General features: G+C 29.7%; 1 protein-coding gene across 1 annotated transcript; it reads left to right on the forward strand.

Moving 5' to 3' along the window:
• The first annotated feature begins 3,564 nt into the window (after nt 1-3,564).
• On the forward strand, nt 3,565-4,752 carry LOC139901969 (uncharacterized). The gene is made up of 2 exons (XM_071884629.1): nt 3,565-4,360; nt 4,592-4,752. Exons 1-2 carry the CDS (start codon nt 3,565-3,567, stop codon nt 4,750-4,752), a joined length of 957 nt encoding a protein of 318 aa, XP_071740730.1.
• The last annotated feature ends 19,606 nt before the right edge of the window (nt 4,753-24,358 follow it).

Genomic DNA, 24,358 nt, shown 5'->3' on the forward strand with positions numbered 1-24,358 from the left:
AAGTAATAATGCAGTCTTGTTCGAAATCTTTCACTCAATCTATCTACAAAGTTTCACAATCCAAATCCTTTTATTGATTGAGAATTTCGGAGTCAAAGGTATTTTTCTAAAAAGTCAAACTTTTGTTCTTAAGACAAATTCGAGTTTTCTGGTTCGATTTTAGTTAAATTGATATTACCAATAGTTTTTAGGAGTGGATTAAAACCTACTTCATGTTTTAAGTTTAGTCTCAAACGATCCATAAATCAATTTCTTTATTTTTTTTCGTTAAACCACTGAAGCAGCAGCACTTGTTTTAATTTTTTTTTATTTTTTTTTATCACTTAATGTTGATGGTTTCCAACAAGTTTTAAGTATCTAATATTGTCTTTGTATTTGAGTTATGGGTTGGAAAATTGATTTTGGCCTTTTGTTTTTGTAATGAAGAAGAAGGTAAATGGAAACAGGAAATTACGGGTTAAAGATATACGTTTTCTGTTATATTTCGGAAAGAGGGCAACAGCCCAACTGGTTGAGTGTTGGTTCGGGTTTATGGGAGGTCGCGAGTTCGATACTCAGTTCTGTCAGTTTAATTTTTTTTTAGACTCATCTCATTAAGGTAGCCTTTCAAGTATTTTTTAAGTATGTTATTATTACTATTATTATTGTTATTATTATTATTATTATTGTTATTGTTGATTTGTTATTGTTATTGTTAGGATTATTATTATTAGTGTTACAATTATTATTAATATTACAAGAATAAGTATTATAAATATTAATATTATTATTACTATTAATATTAATATTAGTATAATAATTCATAGTAATGTGATTAATAAGATTATTATTATTATTATTAGCGTTATCATTGGTACTAGCATTATCATTTAAAAACTACCAGTATTATTACTAACATTATCATTATTAGTATTGCCATTATTAATAACAGGATTATGAATATATTGAAAACATTTATATTATAAGATTTATAATAAAAATTGATATGGCAAGATTATGAATATGGATATAATTTTAAGTTATAGAAACTATAGATATAGGCTTAGAAACTAAATATGGAGTTTATGATAAATCTGATTATTACTATTATTAACACTACTATTATTATTATTATCATTATATTACTAAGGGAATATATCACTTTTATTAAAACCATTATTCTTACTAAAATTAATATTATTATTAGAATTGATATTTTTAAGTTTATCATTATTAAAACTAAAATTATTATTAATAATATTACTATCAATATTATGACTAAAACTCTTATCATTTTTAGTATTTTTACAAGTAAATATTTTATATAAAGATACACTACAATTATATTAATATTACAAATCACTATATTTTTATTACAAAAATGATATTAACTAAACTATATATATAAAATGTACCAATTAATACATAAATATATATTGATATCTTATATAAACCCTAATATAGATTTTTATTTTTAACATAGTAAAGAATGATAAATAATAATTATATAAGCTATATGAATTAAATATATTAAATTATCTATATCTATATAACATATAATATGACAAGTATATTATTAATAATTATATATATTTGTTCGATTACAATTATGTATATTAATAAATATACAAATGATATAGGTTCGTGAATCTGAGGCCAACCCTGCGTTGTTCAATATAGTCATATGTATTTTTACTACAAAATACATTAGGTGAGTTCCATTACTCCCTTTTTAAATGCTTTTGCAATATATATTTTTGGGACTGAGAATACATGAGCTGTTTTTATAACTGTTTTACGAAATAGACACAAGTAAATGAAACTACATTCTATTTTTATAAGTATTATTGAGATTATTAAAAACTGTATCTTTTATTTATTATTATTATTATTATTATTATTATTATTATTATTATTATTATTATTATTATTATTATTATTATTATTATTATTATTATTATTATTATTATGAACTATTGTTATTAGAGATAAGTTATTGTTATCATCCTTAACATAATTAATATTATTATTATTATTGTTATTGCTACGTAATATCATAAAGTATTATTAGTCTTATTAATATGGTTATTATTAATTTTATCATTTTTACTATTAATATATATATATATATATATATATTATATATTATGATTATTATTATGATTATGACTATTAATATTATCATTATTATCATTAGTAGTAAAATTGTTATATTCATAGTTATTATTTTATTATTAGTATTATTACAAATAGATATTTTCATAAAAATACATTACAAGAATATTAATATTACATATCACTATAATTTTATTATTAAAAAGATAGTAACTAAGCTATATATAAAATATATCAATTAATATATACTTATATATTTTATCACATATAAACCCTAATATAAAATATTAACATTAATATGTTATAATGAAAGATAAACACTAGTTAAATAAAATATGTAAATTAAATATATCTACATCTATATAACAAATAATTTAATAGGTATATTATTAATAATAATATATATTTATTCGATTACGATTATATATGTTAATATATATACAAATGATATAGGTTCGTGAATCCGAGGCCAACCCTACAATTGTTCAATGTCGTAATATGTATTTTTACCACAAAATACAGTATGGTGAGTTTCATTTGCTCCCTTTTTAAATGCTTTTGCAATATATATTTTTGGGACTGAGAATACATGCGCTGCTTTTATAAATGTTTTACGAAATAGACACAAGTACTTAAAATTACATTCTATGGTTAGATTATTAACCGAATATCGCCCTTCAAGTCTGGTAACCTAAGAATTTAGAGAAATGGCCCCTGATTGACGCGAATCCTAAAGATAGATCTATGGACCTTGACAAGTCCCATTTGGGGTACGAATGCTTTAGTACTTCGAGATTATTATACAGACAAGAGGTTCTGTTTGGGGATATTCTATGCATTAAAGTTAACGTCGGTTACCAGGTGTTCATTCCATATGAATGATTTTTGTCTCTATGCATGGACGTATGTTTATGAGAAATGGAAATATGAAATCTTGTGGTCTATTAAAATTATGAAAATGATCGTTTATGATAAACTATTGAACTCACCAACCTTTTGGTTGACACTTTAAAGCATGTTTATTCTCAGGTACGAAAGAAATCTTTGACTGTGCATTTGCTCATTTTAAAGATATTACTTGGAGTCATTAATGACATATTTCAAAAGACGTTGCATTCGAGTCGTCGAGTTCATCAAGATTATTATTAAGTCAATTATAGTTGGATATATTATGCAATGGTATGCATGTCGTCAACTTTCGATGTATTGAAAGTTTGTCTTTTAAAAACGAATGCAATGTTTGTAAAATGTATCATATAGAGGTCAAGTACCTCGCGATGTAATCAATTGTAATGTATTCATCCAGATGGATTAGGACGGGTCGTTAGAATTTATCACACAATTCATTCTTACTCTATTTCTTTCTACCTTTTTTTTTTACAAAAGTTTATTAGTTTGTAAATGGGTTCGAGGTTACGGGGGTCTAATTCCGACTCCGAAGATTTTCGGATTGTTCAATTAATTCAAGAAATGGAAGATGATGATTCCGAAGTCGAATCGGCACCATCTATTCCGAGAGTTAGAGGTTACATTCCTAGGGAACGGGAGGTGGTTGCACAACGTTTGTGGGATGATTATTTTAGTGAGACGCCAAAATATCCACAAAGAAAATTTAACCGCCATTTTCGCATGCGAATACAATTATTTCTCCGAATAGTGCAAGGTATAACTACTTTCCAAAGTGATAATATGCCAGAATATTTTACTTACTTTTCTCAACGAGTTGATGCTATCGGTAGGCCTACATTTACTACTTTACAAAAATGTACGTCGGCTATACGCCAATTGGCGTATGGCACCGCTCCCGATATGTGGGATGAATATTTGAAAATGAGTGAGCAAACATCAATACTATGTCTAGATTACTTTTGTATGTGTATTATCACATTGTACAAAAGGGAATACATGCGATCTCTGAATGAACACGATGTTGCTAGATTATATAGTGCTCACGAGGAGAGACATGGGTTTAGGGGTATGCTCCGGAGTATAGATTGTATGCACTGGGAGTGGAGGAATTGTCCAGTTGCTTTAAAAGGACAATACACTAGGGGTGATCACAAGAAACCGACCCTTATGCTTGAAGCTATTGCTTCATATGACTTGTGGATTTGGCATGCTTTTTTTGGGATGGCGGGTTCCAACAATGATATTAACGTTTTGAACCAATCACCTACATTTGATAAACTTAAGAACGAAACATTTACATCCGCACCATTTGAGGTAAATGGGCATGAATATAGCAAAGGATATTACCTTGCGGATGGTATATATCCCGATTGGGCAACTTTAGTTAAAGGATATTCATGTCCTACTGAAGAACCAACGATTAAGTTTACAAGATTTCAAGCTAGTGCCTGAAAGGATATAGAGAGGGCGTTTGGGGTTCTTCAAGGTCGTTTTCATATTATACGCATAGCTTCACGAAGTATGTCAGTTAACAGGATGCGAAGAGTGATGGAATGTTGTCTCATATTACATAACATGATACTTGAAGATAACGGCTTTGCACTTTCTAAATGGGAAGAAAGATTCACTACCGATGAAATGGAAAATGGTATGGAACGTTTACGAAACAGAGGACGGGATCGAGATATCATCGCAAGAGAAATAAGGGATCGAGATTTGCACAACCAACTTACCGAGGATTTAGTCTGAGACGACCCGTCCTAATCCATAAGGACGAATACAATAACATATGGTTACATTGTGAGGTATTTGACCTCTAAATGATACATTTTACAAACATTGCATTCGTTTTTAAAAGATAACCTTTCATTACATCGAAATTTGATGGGTATGCATACCATTTCATAATATATCCAAACTATAAATGACTTAATGATAATCTTGTTGAACTCAACGACTCGAATGCAACGTCTTTTGAAATATGCAATGAATGACTCCAAGTAATATCTCTAAAATGAGCAAATGCACAGCGGAAGATTTCTTTAATACCTGAGAATAAACATGCTTTCAAGTTGAAACGACCCGACCCAATCCATAGGGACGAATACAATAACATATGATTACATCGCGAGGCATTTGACCTCTATATGATACGTTTTATAAACATTGCATTCTTTTGAAAAGATATACCATAAATGAATATTTAAAATTCAATGTTTTCGACATCTGATGATTTCTACATGTAGACAATCACCGTAAATAACAGTTTACAAGAATACTTCCGTTGACAATGCAGTCAAAATAAATACACGGTGATGATTTTGTGAATGCAATGCTTCCTCGAATAAAACATGTATGACTCCATGCACATGGTTTCTCTAACATATATTCAAACAGCGGAAGACTTCTAGGAACCTGAGAATAAACATGCTTTAAACGTCAACATAAAGTTGGTGAGATATAGGTTTAATGCTAGCAGTGTTATAAATATAGACCACAAGATTTCATATACATAAACGTTTTAATAAAAATATTCTAAGTGGTTGAGCACTTGATAACCATACTTAACATTTAATCAACGTCGCATATTCCCTTTATTATGAAATCTCACTACACTGTACCAAGTGTAGTCACCGAAACGAAGTACTGTGCAACCGTTGAATACTGGTCGTCCAGTCCGGTTGGGGTTGTCAGGCCCGATAGATCTATCAACAGGATTCGCGTTTACAATACCACATGTAAATAGTAGTTACCAAGCTACAGGGAAGTATGCCAGTGGTACAACTCAACGTAGAATATATTTTTTTTTATCACTTGTGTCCATAACGTAAATCATAAAATGCATGTATTCTCATCCCGAAATATTTAGAGTTTAAAAGTGGGACTATATACTCACTTTTGCCTTGAAGGTATTTAACTCGACTTGGTCTCCGATAGATATCACGAACCTAACCATATATATATAATATATCAACATATTTTCTTTTCAAGTAATCGTTATATATATATATATATATATATATATATATATATATATATATATATATATATATATATATATATATATATATATATATATATATATATATATATATACTTATAATACTTATAATATTTTCTTAGTCCGTAGTTAGCAGTCCGATGTTAGTGGTCCACAATTAGTTGCTCAATAAAATAAATAAAGACCCCATCGTATTCGTATTGATTAAAATTAATCTCGACCCATGGTACCATGTTGTCAAATGACGTGTTGCGTACATAAAGTACCGTGTTGTCAAATGCCGTGTTGCGTACAATCATGAGGTCTTATGATTAATCTTCTCGTGTTGTTTACGGGTGGTCCTGAAATATATAAAATCAAATCATAAGTAATTATATATAAAATATTATATTAATTAGAAAAGATATGATTAATTTACTTTATCTCCAAATATTTTCGTAGCTAAACTAGCTTCGGATACCCAATCTTGTTTTAGTCGTAGTTTCTTCATTACAACTCCATTTTTGTTGGTTCAACTTGCCACTTCCTTGGATCGAGTCAAATTTTAAGAATATGAACTGAAAATACCTTAGTTTGTATTCAAAATCACAGGTTATAGGTCAAACTTTGGTAAAACTTATGAAAGTGATCATTTTCCATCATAAAAACAACATTTAATGATCATTTTTCTAAAAATACTTACACTTTGAGTTAAACCATGAAATTTTTATGTGTTAAAATATTCATAAGAAATATCATTTTTCCAGAACATGAACTTCCAATTCAAAGTTCAAGATGGTTTTTAATTATCCAACCCAAAACAGCTCCTGGTTGCACTCCGACGACGTAGATTCAGTTTTTAAGGTGTTCTTTGTAAAACCAAGTTATATCTTGTTAAGTTAGCATATCATTATGATATATTACAGGTCTTGAAGTATTTTAAAAGTTAAGTTAGAAGGATCTATTTAGTTTGCAAACAAGTTTGAAATCATTCAAGCTATGTTCTTGTTGTTAAAATTTTACAACATAAAATAAGATAGCTATATAATTATGAATCGAACAAGATTATGAATAAGGTTACTACCTCAAGTTACTTGGACAAAGTTACTGTAAGAGATAAGAAAAAATCTTGGAATCAAAGAGTGATGGAGTTAGATCAAAAGGTTGGAAGTATACTTCTTCAAATGGGTGGTTATTTTGATATGTTCTTGAAAGAGTTTTCTTATGGTGTTTAAGGCTTGTAATTGAAGCTAAATGATGGGAAAAATGCTTGGAGATGATCAAGTATGAAGTTAGGAGTATTTTGAGAGAGAAATTAGGGTGTAGTTATGAGAAAATGGAGTGAAGAAATGGTGTTCATTCATAAAAACGTTTTTAGTTTATAAAGAAAGAAAAGGATTCCTAATTTTGTTTTCTTACTAATAATTCATGCTACTTGACAAATCCTAGTTACCTCATATATAGGGCAGTAATAATGTTGATTAGGATGTTGATTTGATGTGTATATAACAATAGTAAATACATATAGAAGCTGGGTATGATACGGGTACATATACCCTAGATATACGTATAGAAATCTTGAGGAAACGGAATGAGAATTCAAATATAGCTATCTTTTGTGAATATACTTATATTGTTTTATGTATTTAAGTCCTTAAAAAGTGATTAAATATATTATATATACGATACATGTATAAGCATTATAGGTTATAAGTATATATATCAAAGAATGTTACGTATAGTTATCGTTTTGAAAACTTAAGTTAGTAGTTTCAAAATATACTTATAACTCATTGTCATTAGTACACAATGAGATGTTAAACTATCCTTAGATCATGTTAAATATATATAAATACATATATATACACAAACGTATAATTATCGTATGTTATATAGTTCGTGATATCATCGGTTAAATTGGACGGTCAAACGTTGTGTAAAACTCTTTTCAAAAACACAAGTCTCAACAATTTGGATTGCTTATCATGTTGGTAAGATTTAATTTATGTAAATATTAATCTCATAAGTATAAAACGATTGGAAAAATCCGGGTCGTTACGGTACCTACCCGTTAAATAAATTTCGTCCCGAAATTTGAATGGGATGGTCATGGCTGACGATAAGTATGTTTTCATGACGTATACGAGTTGGAAATTAGAGTTTTATTATCATCAAGTAATATTAATAAAGCAATTTGATTTTTGTAAAGAGTACGAGTGAGGCTATCACCAAAGGGTGAAATGAGTAGGTATAGATTCGTCATATCTTTTGACGTAGATATGATTGATTTCCAAGTTCAAGAGATTTGGAGTAAACTCTTCATAATGAGATTTGATTCTTCGATAATCAAGGAAATTAGAATCCGCTTTAAATGCGATCATCTATTTTGATTGCTCTGTCGAATCTTTTACTATAATTCCACCTCCTTTCATTTCCTTACAACTCATACCTTCTATTCTTCCTCCCTCAATTCATACTTTAAAACATTTATCAGTATGCTTCATCCAGTACTGATCCTGGATATACTCTTAACTTTCATCTCTGTCATTCTTCTTTTTCATCTACCTCCGGAGGATTTTATTTATTTCTACTATTACCTTGGGGTTATAGTATTGTTAATTCTCCCGTGCCTTTACGTTGCAATATGTATTGATATACACGGTTTGTAATTTATTTGTTGTTGTCGAGCTTTATATTTTCTTTTATATTCAACAGTTCCATACTTCTGTTTCCTCTTCCCGACTTCGAGTCAAGCGAATAATGGTCCGGAATTCGTAGGTATGGATTTTGAAATAAACATAGTTAATGTTCTAAGAAGGAAATAGTAATTGCACGATCTTGATTTGGTAAGTTCCCAGAATGTCCGAAAAGATAGAATTATCAAGGAGATATGTTCTTAATATGTTTGGAGATTGGGTAGAATGTAAGAGTTGTGTAACATGGCACATGATGACGTTATGATCTGTGAATCATTATGTTCCATTTAGAAACTCAGCATGAATTACTGTAATATAATCACGTTGATCAAGTGTCATTATATTATACTAATTCATGCTTCAGTTTCCAACACTACTTCAAAACATTCATATTTTAAACTCGAATTTTTCAGAATTTAGAAACTAACACAGTTTCTTTTATGTTGTAACGCAAATATTGTGAAGAGATAAATGATTTTTGATGAGGATAGTTGGGAATATATCTTCAGGAATATCGGAGATATTTATAATGAAAAATACGATGATATCTTAGAATATCTAAGATCAGGGAATGACGCGGAAAATCTGTCTGTGAAGGTTTAGAATAAGGAGTAAGGTTTACAAACGGTTTCAGCAGACACTGAATCATTTGAATCCTTTGAAGGTAGATTTCATCATTGTGATTTGTCCACGACCTCCTTTATACTTTGCTCAATTCGTTTTCCAGTACAAAATTTTTCGTTCGAGCTTTTCCAATCTATTATTCTTTATTGTCAAACTTCTGACCGTAATTGTTGTCTACTGTCTTTACCACTTTATCAGTCTTTTCCAAAACTTAATAGCACTAATTTGTAGACTGGAGCATTTTTCAGAAACTTCACATTTGAAATATGTAATTCTTGGGGATAGACGTTGTATATATGTATATATATATATATATATATATATATATATATATATATATATATATATATATATATATAACTGCCAAAATAGAAATGCTGCAAGATTTCAAAATACCAATTGTTGATTCCGCCAAAGGGGTAACGAGTTGCTGGTACATCTGCCGATAATGTCGTGGAATATAAAAGGTTCCCTGGTAACAAAAGGGTAATCGTATGTATTACAGGTTATAATAAGGCTACTTCGAATGGAAAGTCGAGGTTGACTTGCTGAAACTGTGACAAAATTTTCTATTTTGAAAAGGAATCGCAAAGTTATTTTTGCTAATAAATGCTAAAAGATTTAACGCGGATACGTGTTAAATTATGTCCTTGGTTTCGAGAGCTTTTCAGGTGCAAGACTGCGGGTAATGTGTGGTTGGATCATCATATCGATTGTCCATTATTTGAAGTGTCTTCAGGAATTTCGAAGGGTTTGATCATAGATTGTAATCGTTAATATACATATGATGTTTTAGGACTTTGAATGATACAAATATTTTTCTGGGTTCCAAGAATCGAATGATGTTCTAGCATAATTTTGAAGTCAAAGTATAGTTTTGAAAGATGTAAGAGTCCTAAGAGTGATGTCTTCTGTTAAGTCTTGACTTGGATTTCGTTTTGTCGTAATCAAATTTGGATGAGAATGGTTGTTTTGATTTCTATGAAAGAATGTATATTATTGTGAAGGTAGTGAGTATAGTTGATGATTGTTGAATCAGAGTCGAAGAATATAATCATATTAATTGTGAATTTATATATCTCTCGGGTATTACCTACCCGTTAAAAAAAATTTCACAAGTAATGTTTTGTACCAGAGAATTTTATTACAATCTTTATGAAAATATATGTACATATATATCTTCTTCAGATGTAATCATGAATTTAATAAGTCAATATAATATTAGACTCATTTGATTTTCGGTTTGAGCTAGAATAAGTAATCTCTAAAACGATTAGGAACCACATATTCTTCACAGAATATTAATGAAGTTATGGATCAATACTTCATTATTTATTCTTATATATATTTCCTTAGTGAATCATGCTGATACTCATTGAACTCTTGCTAACTTCGCAAGATATGAATGTTGTTTCCCAGTAAGCTTCGAGTACATTGAAGATGAAAGTGTAAAATCAAACATATTATTGAATAATACACTTGGTTTATTATAAAACGAAATTCATTGAATTGAAACAGGGATTGTAGTTAACGATGATTAAGTTGCTGATGAAGGACGTACATCATTGCATATTTGTAATATGAATTTAAACGAGTAGTATCTACCCTTTTTCAATTCATACTTAATAGCTTAGTACGAAAAGATTTATTTTGGTTTCCGAATTCATATATATATAAAATATTTATATAAATTCTTCAGAAGAATGAGTTAATACTTCATAACTCGTTGATGCAATATACGCGTTATTGATGATGTCCACGGTGATTCTTGAACTGGTGGAGCTTGTGATGTTAAAGTTGCTGACGATTCTAACGATGTTGACAGCACTGACTGTGTTGGTGAGGCTAAGGGTACTGCTGATGATGTTGGTAAAACAAGTCTAGCTTGTACCTTACGCATCATTCTTGTCATGGTTTCTACTCTTCCTTTTAACATTTCTGTCCACTCATCTGATTTATGGTTAAGGCAGAAATAGGTAATCTCTATGTCTTTAGAGATTACATAATCACCATAGAATGTTTCTCCGATGAAGTTATGAATCAATACTTCATCGTTTGTTGTTGTTGGTACTTCTTGGTATCTATGGTGCGTGTGACGTTGATATCCGAGGTACGGATGGTGATATTGAGGCGTGTGATGCGGATGTGATTGTTGGTGGTGGTAATGATCCTGTTGATGTTGATGATGGTGATAACGTTGATGCTGGTGATGCTGTTGGTGCTTAGGGTATTGAGGCTTGCGATGTTGATGTTATTGACGGCACTGGTTATGCTGCTGATGCTGCTGATGGTGTTTGTAACCTTCGTACCGTATTCTCCAAAGCCACTACCCGAGTGCGAAGCTCGTTGACTTCTTCTATTACACCGGGGTGATTGTCGGTTCTGACGAGCGGATAAATAAAATCTAGAATTTGATGTAGTACATAATCGTGACGAGATACTCTGTAAATGAGAGAGAAAATGGTTTCTCGAACAGGTTCGCTGGTAAGTGCTTCAGGTTCATCGTCAAGAGGGCAATTTGGTGGATGGAAGGGATCACCTTCTTCTTGTCTCCAATGATTGAGGAGGCTACGAACCCATCCCCAATCCATCCAAAATAGATGATGACTGATTGGTTGATCCATTCCGTTCACACTGCTTTTGGAGCTTGAGTGGTATTCCATATCGGAATCCGAGGAACTTCAACTAGTGACGAGTTCCATTTCGTATGATTGGATAAAGGATTTTTCGATATGAAATGATTTTCCGGCTATCGGGTAGTATTCTAATTATATAGAATATCCACATATATAGAACAAAAGATCTCATAGATTACGGAGGGATTTACAGAATATGTCAGACAAAGTTTACAGTAACAGATACGCGTAGATATGAATTAGCAAATACGCTAAGATATGAATTTTGTCTATACACCATTCATGCAATGAATGCAGTAAGACGCGTTTAGACTTAAGATGATAAGCAGGTAATTTCCTACATATGATAAGTAGATGATTTTCGACACAAAATGATAAGCAAAATTTTGACATGCAGACACGGTCGAAGTCCAGACTCACTAATGCAACCTAACGACTTATCAGTTAGACACACTAATGCAGACCTGGTTCGCTAAGACCACCGCTCTGATACCACATGAAACGACCCGACCCAATCCATAGGGACGAATACAATAACATATGATTACATCGCGAGGCATTTGACCTCTATATGATACATTTTATAAACATTGCATTCTTTTGAAAAGATATACCATAAATGAATATTTAAAATTCAATGTTTTCGACATCTGATGATTTCTACATGTAGACAATCACCGTAAATAACAGTTTACAAGAATACTTCCGTTGACAATGCAGTCAAAATAAATACACGGTGATGATTTTGTGAATGCAATGCTTCCTCGAATAAAACATGTATGACTCCATGCACATGGTTTCTCTAACATATATTCAAACAGCGGAAGACTTCTAGGAACCTGAGAATAAACATGCTTTAAACGTCAACATAAAGTTGGTGAGATATAGGTTTAATGCTAGCAGCGTTATAAATATAGACCACAAGATTTCATATACATAAACGTTTTAATAAAAATATTCTAAGTGGTTGAGCACTTGATAACCATACTTAACATTTAATCAACGTCGCATATTCCCTTTATTATGAAATCTCACTACACTGTACCAAGTGTAGTCACCGAAACGAAGTACTGTGCAACCGTTGAATACTGGTCGTCCAGTTCGGTTGGGGTTGTCAGGCCCGATAGATCTATCAACAGGATTCGCGTTTACAATACCACATGTAAATAGTAGTTACCAAGCTACAGGGAAGTATGCCAGTGGTACAACTCAACGTAGAATATTTTTTTTTTATCACTTGTGTCCATAACGTAAATCATAAAATGCATGTATTCTCATCCCGAAATATTTAGAGTTTAAAAGTGGGACTATATACTCACTTTTGCCTTGAAGGTATTTAACTCGACTTGGTCTCCGATAGATATCACGAACCTAACCATATATATATAATATATCAACATATTTTCTTTTCAAGAAATCGTTACATATATATATATATATATATATATATATATATATATATATATATATATATATATATATACTTATAATACTTTTAATATTTTCTTAGTCTGTAGTTAGCAGTCCGATGTTAGTGGTCCACAATTAGTTGCTCAATAAAATAAATAAAGACCCCATCGTATTCGTATTGATCAAAATTAATCTTGACCCATGGTACCATGTTGTCAAATGACGTGTTGCGTACATAAAGTACCGTGTTGTCAAATGCCGTGTTGCGTACAATCATGAGGTCTTATGATTAATCTTCTCGTGTTGTTTACGGGTGGTCCTGAAATATATAAAATCAAATCATAAGTAATTATATATAAAATATCATATTAATTAGAAAATATATGATTAATTTACTTTATCTCCAAATATTTTCGTAGCTAAACTAGCTTCGGATACCCAATCTTGTTTTAGTCGTAGTTTCTTCATTACAACTCCGTTTTTGTTGGTTCAACTTGCCACTTCCTTGGATCGAGTCAAATTTTAAGAATATGAACTGAAAATACCTTAGTTTGTATTCAAAATCACAGGTTATAGGTCAAACTTTGGTAAAACTTATGAAAGTGATCATTTTCCATCATAAAAACAACATTTAATGATCATTTTTCTAAAAATACTTACACTTTGAGTTAAACCATGAAATTTTTATGTGTTAACATATTCATAAGAAATATCATTTTTCCAGAACACGAACTTCCAATTCAAAGTTCAAGATGGTTTTTAATTATCCAACCCAAAACAGCCCCTGGTTGCACTCCGACGACGTAGATTCAGTTTTTAAGGTGTTCTTTGTAAAACCAAGTTATATCTTGTTAAGTTAGCATATCATTATGATATATTACAGGTCTTGAAGTATTTTAAAAGTTAAGTTAGAAGGATCTATTTAGTTTGCAAACAAGTTTGAAATCATTCAAGCTATGTTCTTGTTGTTAAAATTTTACAACATAAAATAAGATAGCTATATAATTATGAATCGAACAAGATTATGAACAAGGTTACTACCTCAAGTTACTTGGACAAAGTTACTGTAAGAGATAAGAAAAAATCTTGGAATCAAAGAGTGGTGGAGTTAGATCAAAAGGTTGGAAGTATACTTCTTCAAATGGGTGGTTATTTTGATATGTTCTTGAAAGAGTTTTCTTATGGTGTTTAAGGCTTGTAATTGAAGCTAAATGATGGGAAAAATGCTTGGAGATGATCAAGTATGAAGTTAGGAGTATTTTGAGAGAGAAATTAGGGTGTAGGTATGAGAAAATGGAGTGAAGAAATGGTGTTCATTCATAAAAACGTTTTTAGTTTATAAAGAAAGAAAAGGATTCCTAATTTTGTTTTCTTACTAATAATTCATGCTACTTGACAAATCCTAGTTACCTCATATCTAGGGCAGTAATAATGTTGATTAGGATGTTGATTTGATGTGTATATAACAATAGTAAATACATATAGAAGCTGGGTATGATACGGGTACATATATCCTAGATATACGTATAGAAATCTTGAGGAAACGGAATGAGAATTCAAATATAGCTATCTTTTGTGAATATACTTATATTGTTTTATGTATTTAAGTCCTTAAAAAGTGATTAAATATATTATATATATGATACATGTATAAGCATTATAGGTTATAAGTATATATATCAAAGAATGTTACGTATAGTTATCGTTTTGAAAACTTAAGTTAGTAGTTTCAAAATATACTTATAACTCATTGTCATTAGTACACAATGAGATGTTAAACTATCCTTAGATCATGTTAAATATATATAAATACATATATATACACAAACGTATAATTATCGTATGTTATATAGTTCGTGATATCATCGGTTAAATTGGACGGTCAAACGTTGTGTAAAACTCTTTTCAAAAACACAAGTCTCAACAATTTGGATTGCTTATCATGTTAGTAAGGTTTAATTTATGTAAATATTAATCTCATAAGTATAAAACGATTGAAAAAATCCGGGTCGTTACACAAGTGTCAACCAAAAGGTTGGTGAGTTCATTAGTTTATCATAAACAATCATTTCCATTACTTGAATAGACCACAAGATTTCATTTTCATAATAAAGTGCAGGTCTGCTCACTGCTGTAAAATCCATTCATATGATGATCACCTGGTAACCGACATTAACAAAAATGCATCTAGCATATCCCTAAACATATAAACCTCGAAGTACTAAAGCAGTTCAAATTCTCTGACTGGGGCTTGTCAAGGCCCATAGATCTATCTTTAGGATTCACGTCAATTAGTGGACTGCTTCACTAATTCTTAGGTTACCAAGCTAAACAAAAAGGGATACGCGGTATAATAATTCATCATAGATTGTAGTTCAAGTACTCGTGTCTATTTTGTTAAACATTTATAAAAGCGCATGTATTCTCAGTCCCAAAAATATAATAAAAGGGAGTAATGAAACTCACAATACTGTATTTCGTAGTAAAAATACATATGACGCTATTGACAAATGCAAGGTTGGCCTCGGATTCACGAACCTATATTAAGTATATATATATTTATATAATGGTCAATATCTGTCTAACAATTAAGGTCGAGTCATAGTGTACCACAATCCTAATGCTCGAGACCGATATGCAAAAGTTAACAAAAAATCAGTTTGACCCAAAATGACTTTCGAAATCTATACATGTTTATTATATACCTTAAATATAGTCATTTTATATATTTAAATATATTTATCAGATTTTATTAGAGTAAATAATACAAGTCATATATTAATAAATAAAAATTTATTTTAAAATTTATATATGATAAAAAATATACTTTTATATATCTCGAGTAATGAAATTTATATAGTTAACTAAAAATCATAAAAATATAGTGGTATGTATTATTAATGTAATTATATTACGTGTGGTAAAAATATCTTTGTATCACCTATTTATTTGATAAAATAATATTGATAATAATAATAATAATAAGTAAAAGTTATATTATTTTGTAATAATAATAATGATAATAATAATAACGATAATGTTATTAAAAGTACTTTAATATAAATAATAATGGTAATAATATTGATGATATTAATAATACTAATAAAATTGATAGTAACGATAATTTTAAATAAAACGAAAGTTTTAAATTCTATACTTTTTAATGATATTATATTCTAATAAAAATAATAATTTTTAATAATAATAATAATAATTTTTAATAGAATGATAGTTTTAATAACAATGATAAATGATAATTGATACTATCGATACTTTAATATAAATTATCTTAATAATAATATTTACTATATATAATAATTATCATAATAAGAATAGTAATAATAATATTCCTATCAAAAATGCTAATTTTTAATAATATTAATCCTAATATGATAATAATGATAATATTTTGTAGTAAAAATGATATTTCTATTAAAAATGATAATTTTAATAAAAGTGCTAATTTTAATATTAATGATACTTTTAATAGTAACAATAATGATAAAAATAATAAAATGATAGTTTTTATACAATGTTAATTTTTAATAATAACGATAATTTCAGTCATAAAATCAATGTTAATAACTAATATTAATAATTAATATTAATAATAACCTTTAGTGATAATAACGATAGTATTAACAATAACAATTTTAATGATAATACTTATATTGATAACGATAATGATAATAACAATAATAACTATTAGATAATAATAATAACGACGATAATAATAACGACGATAATAATAACGACGATGATAATAATAATAATAATAATAATAATAATAATAATAATAATAATAATAATAATAATAATAATAATAATAATAATAATAATAATAATAATATTAGAATTAATAATCATTCAGTTGGCTATATCTTTTAATCCGTCCATCGAAATCACACGACTTCTAAATGAAAAGTTATTAATTTTTCGACAGCTTTCCAACGACATGCATATCATATACCTTATATCAGTAATATATGTAATAAACTCGTGATTCAACATACACTATATAACGAAGAAATTAAATATACAAGCATGCATAATCATATATACTCGAGCACTAGTCAGGGATACACTATTAATATATAAAAGATAAGATATGAGTGCTCACGTATCAATATTGAGATTCAATATTGCAGGAAAATACGTAGACGCAACGGAGATGATAAATACTAGATTTGACTCACGAGCATATCCCCGAATCATACCCATAACCTCCATAGCTATAACCCATAATTTTCTTAGCTCTGCCACGCTTGTAAAACCCGTTTTGAAATAACTCGCTCATAACCTCGTCGTAGTATTTTATGTATACTAATACTAATACTAATATTAATATTCATATGATTAATATTAATAATAATAATAATAATAGTAATAATAATAATAATAATAATAATAATAATAATAATAATAATAATAATAATAATAATAATAATAATAATAATAATAATAATATAAAGAGTGTGAGAGAGATAGAATGAATCAGAATTGAGAAAACGTTCGAGCTTTAAAGACTTGGCCTGGTTTCCCCTGTCATGCGATCGCATGGGTCAGAGGTGCAATGGCCGTGCGATCGCATGGCCTAGCTGGACTGCACTCGTACGTTTTTGATTTCTTGTGCCGACAGTATTATTATATATATATTTATATATTTAATTTAATTTATAAATATATATATATTATATTATATCTACAAGCATAGATGACATGTAACTTTAGTTTCGAAAACTTGTACTTTATCGCTCGACTTGTGTCTCGGTTCCGGTTTCTCGAACGTTACATCGTACGCTTTAAAATCTTGTACTTTACAATTCGTGACTCGTACCCTTGTCAAAATATAGCCTTAAATCATTAATAAACTATATCATACGAAGTGTAACTTATACATTTGAGTGTTTTGGTCATTTGCTTTTGTAATTGAAAAAATTTCATGGTTGGTCCACGAACTTTGTATCAAAAATCAGATTGGGACCTAAAGTTTAAATCGATCATGGTTAGTCCCATGTTTTAAGCATAATACACGTTTGGTCCCAGATTTAACTGGGCATTTATCACGTGTTAAAGTTAACTAGATGGTATTAACGCTCAGTTAAATTAAGGACCAAACGTGTATTGTTCTTAAAACTTGGGACCAACCATAAGTTATCTTGAAAGTGATTTCGCAATTAAGTTATCATCATCATCATAACATCGAACATCAAGATCAAGATTATTAATAACAACAACATCATACAACTAATTTCACAATTAGCAAAAACATAATTAAAAACAAGATTATTAAATTCCAAATCATAGGATTATTATCATTTAATTGATTTCACAAGTAAAGGAACACTTTTGTTCAATGGATTCTTAAAAGCTCTAGATCTATACTCCGAAGTTCATAACACCATAATTCAATTCCAGATCTTTAATTTTTATTTACACGATATTCAAATCAATTCCATTCCACCCATACGCGTCAATCATACGTATTTTTTCGTACTGGAAATCGAACCTTCGTTTTTCATTATATCAGATCAGGCCCGGCCCTGAGGTAGTACAAGTAACATCGAACATCAAGATCAAGATTATTAATAAAAACAACATCATACAACTGATTTCACAATTAGCAAAAACATAATTAAAAACAAGATTATTAAATTCCAAATCATAGGATTATTATCATTTAATTGATTTCACAAGTAAAGGAACACTTTTGTTCAATGGATTCTTAAAAGCTCTAGATCTATACTCCGAAGTTCATAACACCATAATTCAATTCCAGATCTTTAATTTTTATTTACACGATATTCAAATCAATTCCATTCCACCCATACGCGTCAATCATACGTATTTTTTCGTACTGGAAATCGAACCTTCGTTTTTCATTATATCAGATCAGGCCCGGCCCGGCCCTGAGGTAGTACAAGTTGTACATTTGCACAGGGCTCAAATTTTTAAGGGGTCCAAAATAATTTAAAGCCCAACAACAGCCCTGACTGTTGTTTGGACTATTTTTTCCAAACAACGTAATAGCCCATGCTTTGAAATAGGCTAAGATCTTAAACACTCTAGCCCAACATTGTAATATTATCAAAATACCATCAGACTAATGATTAAATACCACTGAAAACATTATATGGTCACCGATGTGGGAATGAAACTCATATATTACTGTATCACCTTTTCTCTTCACTTATCTATCTACATTCATATTTATTTTCGTGGCTTTAATTTGAGGCAAACTAAAGCAATTAAATTCACGCTAACCAATCCCAATTTCTTCAACTCAATGATATTTATTTATGTTAAGAGTATACGTATTGTATAAATATATATTTGTTAGCCTGGATGTGGGTTATCTTCATGCTTGTATCATTAGGTCTACTCCTGTTAAGCTATTTGGTGTCCAATAAGCTTGAAATCAGATGTATAAACCTCTACTTACTACCACATACATATAAGTACACTTTTACAATAATTATTATAATTTATGTTTGATCTAATATGCTCTTTTGGGTAATCAAAGCTCTACAACACTGTTACGTACATGATTTTTAAGTGTTTTGAGGTTGGATCACAGGCTACAAGCTCACTAGGGCCTTTTTTTTTTTTTTAAATAAATCCTTACACAAGTGCTTGACTTTTCCCGATCCAAATATAAATATAAATCCTTACAAGTTCACTGCGTTTTTTTAAATAGTTTATATTGTTCACTAGGGCCTTTTTTTCGCCTCGCTCAGGGCACTCAAATTCTCGGGACCGGCCCTGTATCAGATACACCACGAATTGTAGCAATCGCAAGTTCGTCATCATCGGAGTGCTTACAGTATTAACCTATTATAACCTGTAAATAAAATCATAACCTTTAAACTCGTAACGAGCTCCAACATTATCCAGTTAACAATCGTGTAGCTATTCAAAATTTAGTGCCAACGACGAGGACGAGGACCCCGACCCCGATGCAACTATCATCTCCGTCCATGACAGTGGCGGAACTTGAACTCGGATACAGACGGGGCGGTGTAAAAATTTAATAAATTTTTTCATTGTCAGCAGGAGGTAAACACTAAAAAAACCTTATTTTTTGTAAAAAGAAAAATTTTAATGTAAAATTTTTTGTTCCGTAAAATTCAGGTGGGGCGGATACCCCCTTTGGGTTCCACTAAGTACCGCCAATGTCTCCGTCAAATTAATTATGAACATAGGTGGATCTAGTTTGTTCCTTGTAAATCGGTACCGAGTTGTTGATGTAGAACCATTAAAATTGCCAAAGTCGTTTAGATTTAGCTTGAATTTGTTTTTAAACGACTTGGTAGTTTAGAATGAAACTGAAATGATTTGTCACCAGGTTTAGGTTTGTTTATAAAGGATTTGTGTATATGTTCGTGAGATTGTCGGCACCATCAATTTCTCTATTATTATTTTTTTTGGATTTCAATCAATTTCTCTATTATTATTTTTTTGGATTTCAAGAGATATGTATCTTGTATCTGTATCTGGATTTGTTTATTATTTGATTAGGTTCTCTCTTTGTGTTTGATTGTTTTTCTAGATTTGCCTATTGATTTGTCGGGGTTTACATTTGTAATGATAAAGATGAGTGTTAATACCATCTAGCTAACTTTAACACTTAATAAACGCTCAATTAGTGCTCAGTTAAATCTGGGACCAAATGTGTATGATGCTTAAAACTTGGGACCAACCATGATCGATTTAAACTTTAGGTCCTAATCTGATTTTTGATACAAAGTTTGTGGACTAACCATGAAATTTTTTCTTTATAATTCAACTTCTCATTGTTTATTAAAATATATTTAATAATATATTTAAAATATTACTTAAATCAAAACGTTTTATAACTGCATTAATATTACATTGTAAAATGTATATATATATATATATATATATATATATATATATATATGTGTGTGTGTGTGTGTGTGTGTGTGTGTGTGTATATATATATATATATCTTCATTTAGGAATATAATTTATATATATAATTGAAATATTTATTTAATATAATATTTAGTTTTGCAAAACTAATTATATTTCAAAGTCCATTTTATATAACTTAAACTCGTTTCAATAATAGAAGTTATTATATCAAATAAAGTTTCTAATAATATGAAAATTAAATAATTAATTTACCAAGGGACACGAGACAATCACTGTAAACTATGCTTTTGAAAATTAAACGAGAATCTCCATTAACTTTTGACTAACTTTCGTTAATGACACTTTTGTTCTTACTTGTAAACCACTTTACCAAATATTCTGAATATCGTTAAAAAGAATAGATTTCTCAAATCACAGTGGACCTCACAACAGAGACCTTAATCATATCATAATGTATCTGTTAATTCAATCATTTGATATTATCTTTTAATTCCATCGATAAACATATTGTAACAAATACGTTCATGTAAAGTATTATACATTTAATACTTTGTTAACATTTTCAAGTTATAATATGTACACATATATATACATATATAATCATATTAATTTATATAGTGGTTCGTGAATCGTCGGAAATTGGTCGAGGTTAAATGAATGTATGAACACAGTTTAAAAATGTTGAGATTCAAATTAACAAACTTTGCTTATCGTGTCGGAATAATATAAAGATAAAGTTTAAATTTGGTCGGAAATTTTCGGGTTGTCACATAGTCGAGCATATTTGGAACCTTCCACTGACTTTTCGCAATGCGAATTAGTTATTTTTTTTTAATCTATGTAATCGTCAATTTATGTATTTTTAAATTCTTATCAAAAATTAATTATGTATCTTTTATTTATAATGTTATTTATTTTATTTTGTTGTATTTATTTACCATTTTAATGTAATTTATTTTATTTTGTTGTATTTATTTACCATTTTAATTCATTTGAAAAAAAAAAACAAAACTGATGGACCCTATTGAATTTGACACTGGCATTTGACATTTGGGGTTATTGGGGGGTCAAAATCTGACACTGCATGTCACATGCAAATGCACTTTTTGAGCTAAAAAGTATAAATCTGCCTATGATGTCACAGGCAGGGTTAGAAACAGTCTTACGGAGTATAAGAGAATAATTGTACCACAAAGGACATGTGACGAAAGATAGTAGTATATATTATTATAGGAGTAACTTGCAATATACTCCGTATGAATGTAACATGTGAAGCATAGATGTATGGAACATGTGACATGCAAAAACATATCTAGTCTAGTCTGGTATATAAATAGGGATTGGAATGCCTCTAAATACATAAATTTTCCTTTCAATTAATATTAATATATTAATATTAATAATAACATTCCTCATACAAAATAATAGGCGTTTTAATTAGTTTCATGAAGCCTCAAGCAAGTAGCAAATTTGTAATTTGTAAAACACAAGCAAATGCGTGAGAAAACGTTCTTTGAGGTTTGCGAAAATCGGGAAACGTAATTGTGATACGTAAGTAGTATATATATATATATATATATATATATATATATATATATATATATATATATATATATATATATATATATATATATATATATATATATATATATACGAATACAAAGTAGAATGTACTACAAGAGGGGTAGTTTGCCGATTGATGTTTACCCTCGAGACAAAGTCCCTGCAGACCCGGATCATGGTTTAAAACCACGAGGTGGCTTAAGTCAATCTCGGGGAGGGCTTATGTATGTATTGCCCGTGTCATGTATGAAAAAGTATGTCTTGAGTCATGCGTCTTGCGTCTTGTATCCTGCGTCCTGTGTCTTGAAGTCATGAAGTCTTAAGGCTTAGACGGCTGAATGTCTAGCTTCTAGAAGGAGGAAGGCTTGAGGCCTGGAGACAGTCTAGAGGGAGAAAGTGTGTGTGTGAGTGATAAAGTGTTCGATAATCTGTTATAAATGGGGTGGGGAACCCCTCCATTTATACGCAAAACTTGTAAGGAAACTTTTTGATCTTAGATCATGAAAAGGTCCAATAAGTTGTATATTGTTATATGCACCAATAGCATTCACAAAAACGTTCTTTAAGGCTTGTGAAAATCAAGAATATAGTCGCAAAACGAGTTGAAGATGTTGACAGAAGTTCTCGAAACGCAAGTCACCAAAAAAAGTATTACAAGGCAAAGGGAATATATATTATTAACAAAAACTCTAGCAAGGAGTTAGAGGGAAATTAAAAGGCTTTACGACTATTTGAGTTTTTGATCATTTATTTTCTTGACTTTGATAAACTATAGTACTTCGCACTTTCTTTGTGTAACATGTAGGATGATACAGAGCGTTTCCATATGGTAGGTTTGCATAAGGTAATTTTGTTTTGTAAATCAGTTTCAACACGAAATTTGCCATGAAAAATGTAGCTCTTGATTATTTACGTTGATATCGCATAATATGTAGAGCAAACTTATGTTTTAATTTGTGTATAGGACAAACCCCGGAGCTATAGTGTGGATTTTTCTAAGTGTTGTTCTCTTGAACACAATCCGTCAACTTAAGGATTAAACGATTTATAATTTTGGGAATCGTTATGGACATAATGAGTGGTGATCATTCATCATGAATCCATACGTTATATGATTGCTCATTACAAAAGACTACGTAGTTGTTTCGAAAGCACTACTACATACGTATAGTAATTGTTTTGATTATGAACTATATTCATTAGAGCTTGTACTTTTGCCGTGTATATATATAAAGCACTACTACATACGTATAGTAATTGTTTTGATAAATACGAATAATAGAATGAAGTTTTGTTTAAATTTTGATTCCGCTAGCCCAAATGCCTGATATTTATTATTGCACCATTCACAAATAGTAACTAAGAACAACTAGTGACAACTTACGTTTTGAAAGCAATAAAAAAAAAGCCTTACTTTATTATTCTATCTACTTTTGAAAATAGACAACCAAATTAGACCATCTAACAAGTAACAAACTACTCCGTATAATTTATTACTATATGTATATCTATTTTTATTATTCCACACTTGCTAAAAGAAAATTATTTTT

The sequence above is a fragment of the Rutidosis leptorrhynchoides genome, chromosome 3, assembly GCF_046630445.1.
Source record: "Rutidosis leptorrhynchoides isolate AG116_Rl617_1_P2 chromosome 3, CSIRO_AGI_Rlap_v1, whole genome shotgun sequence".
NCBI lineage: Eukaryota > Viridiplantae > Streptophyta > Magnoliopsida > Asterales > Asteraceae > Rutidosis > Rutidosis leptorrhynchoides.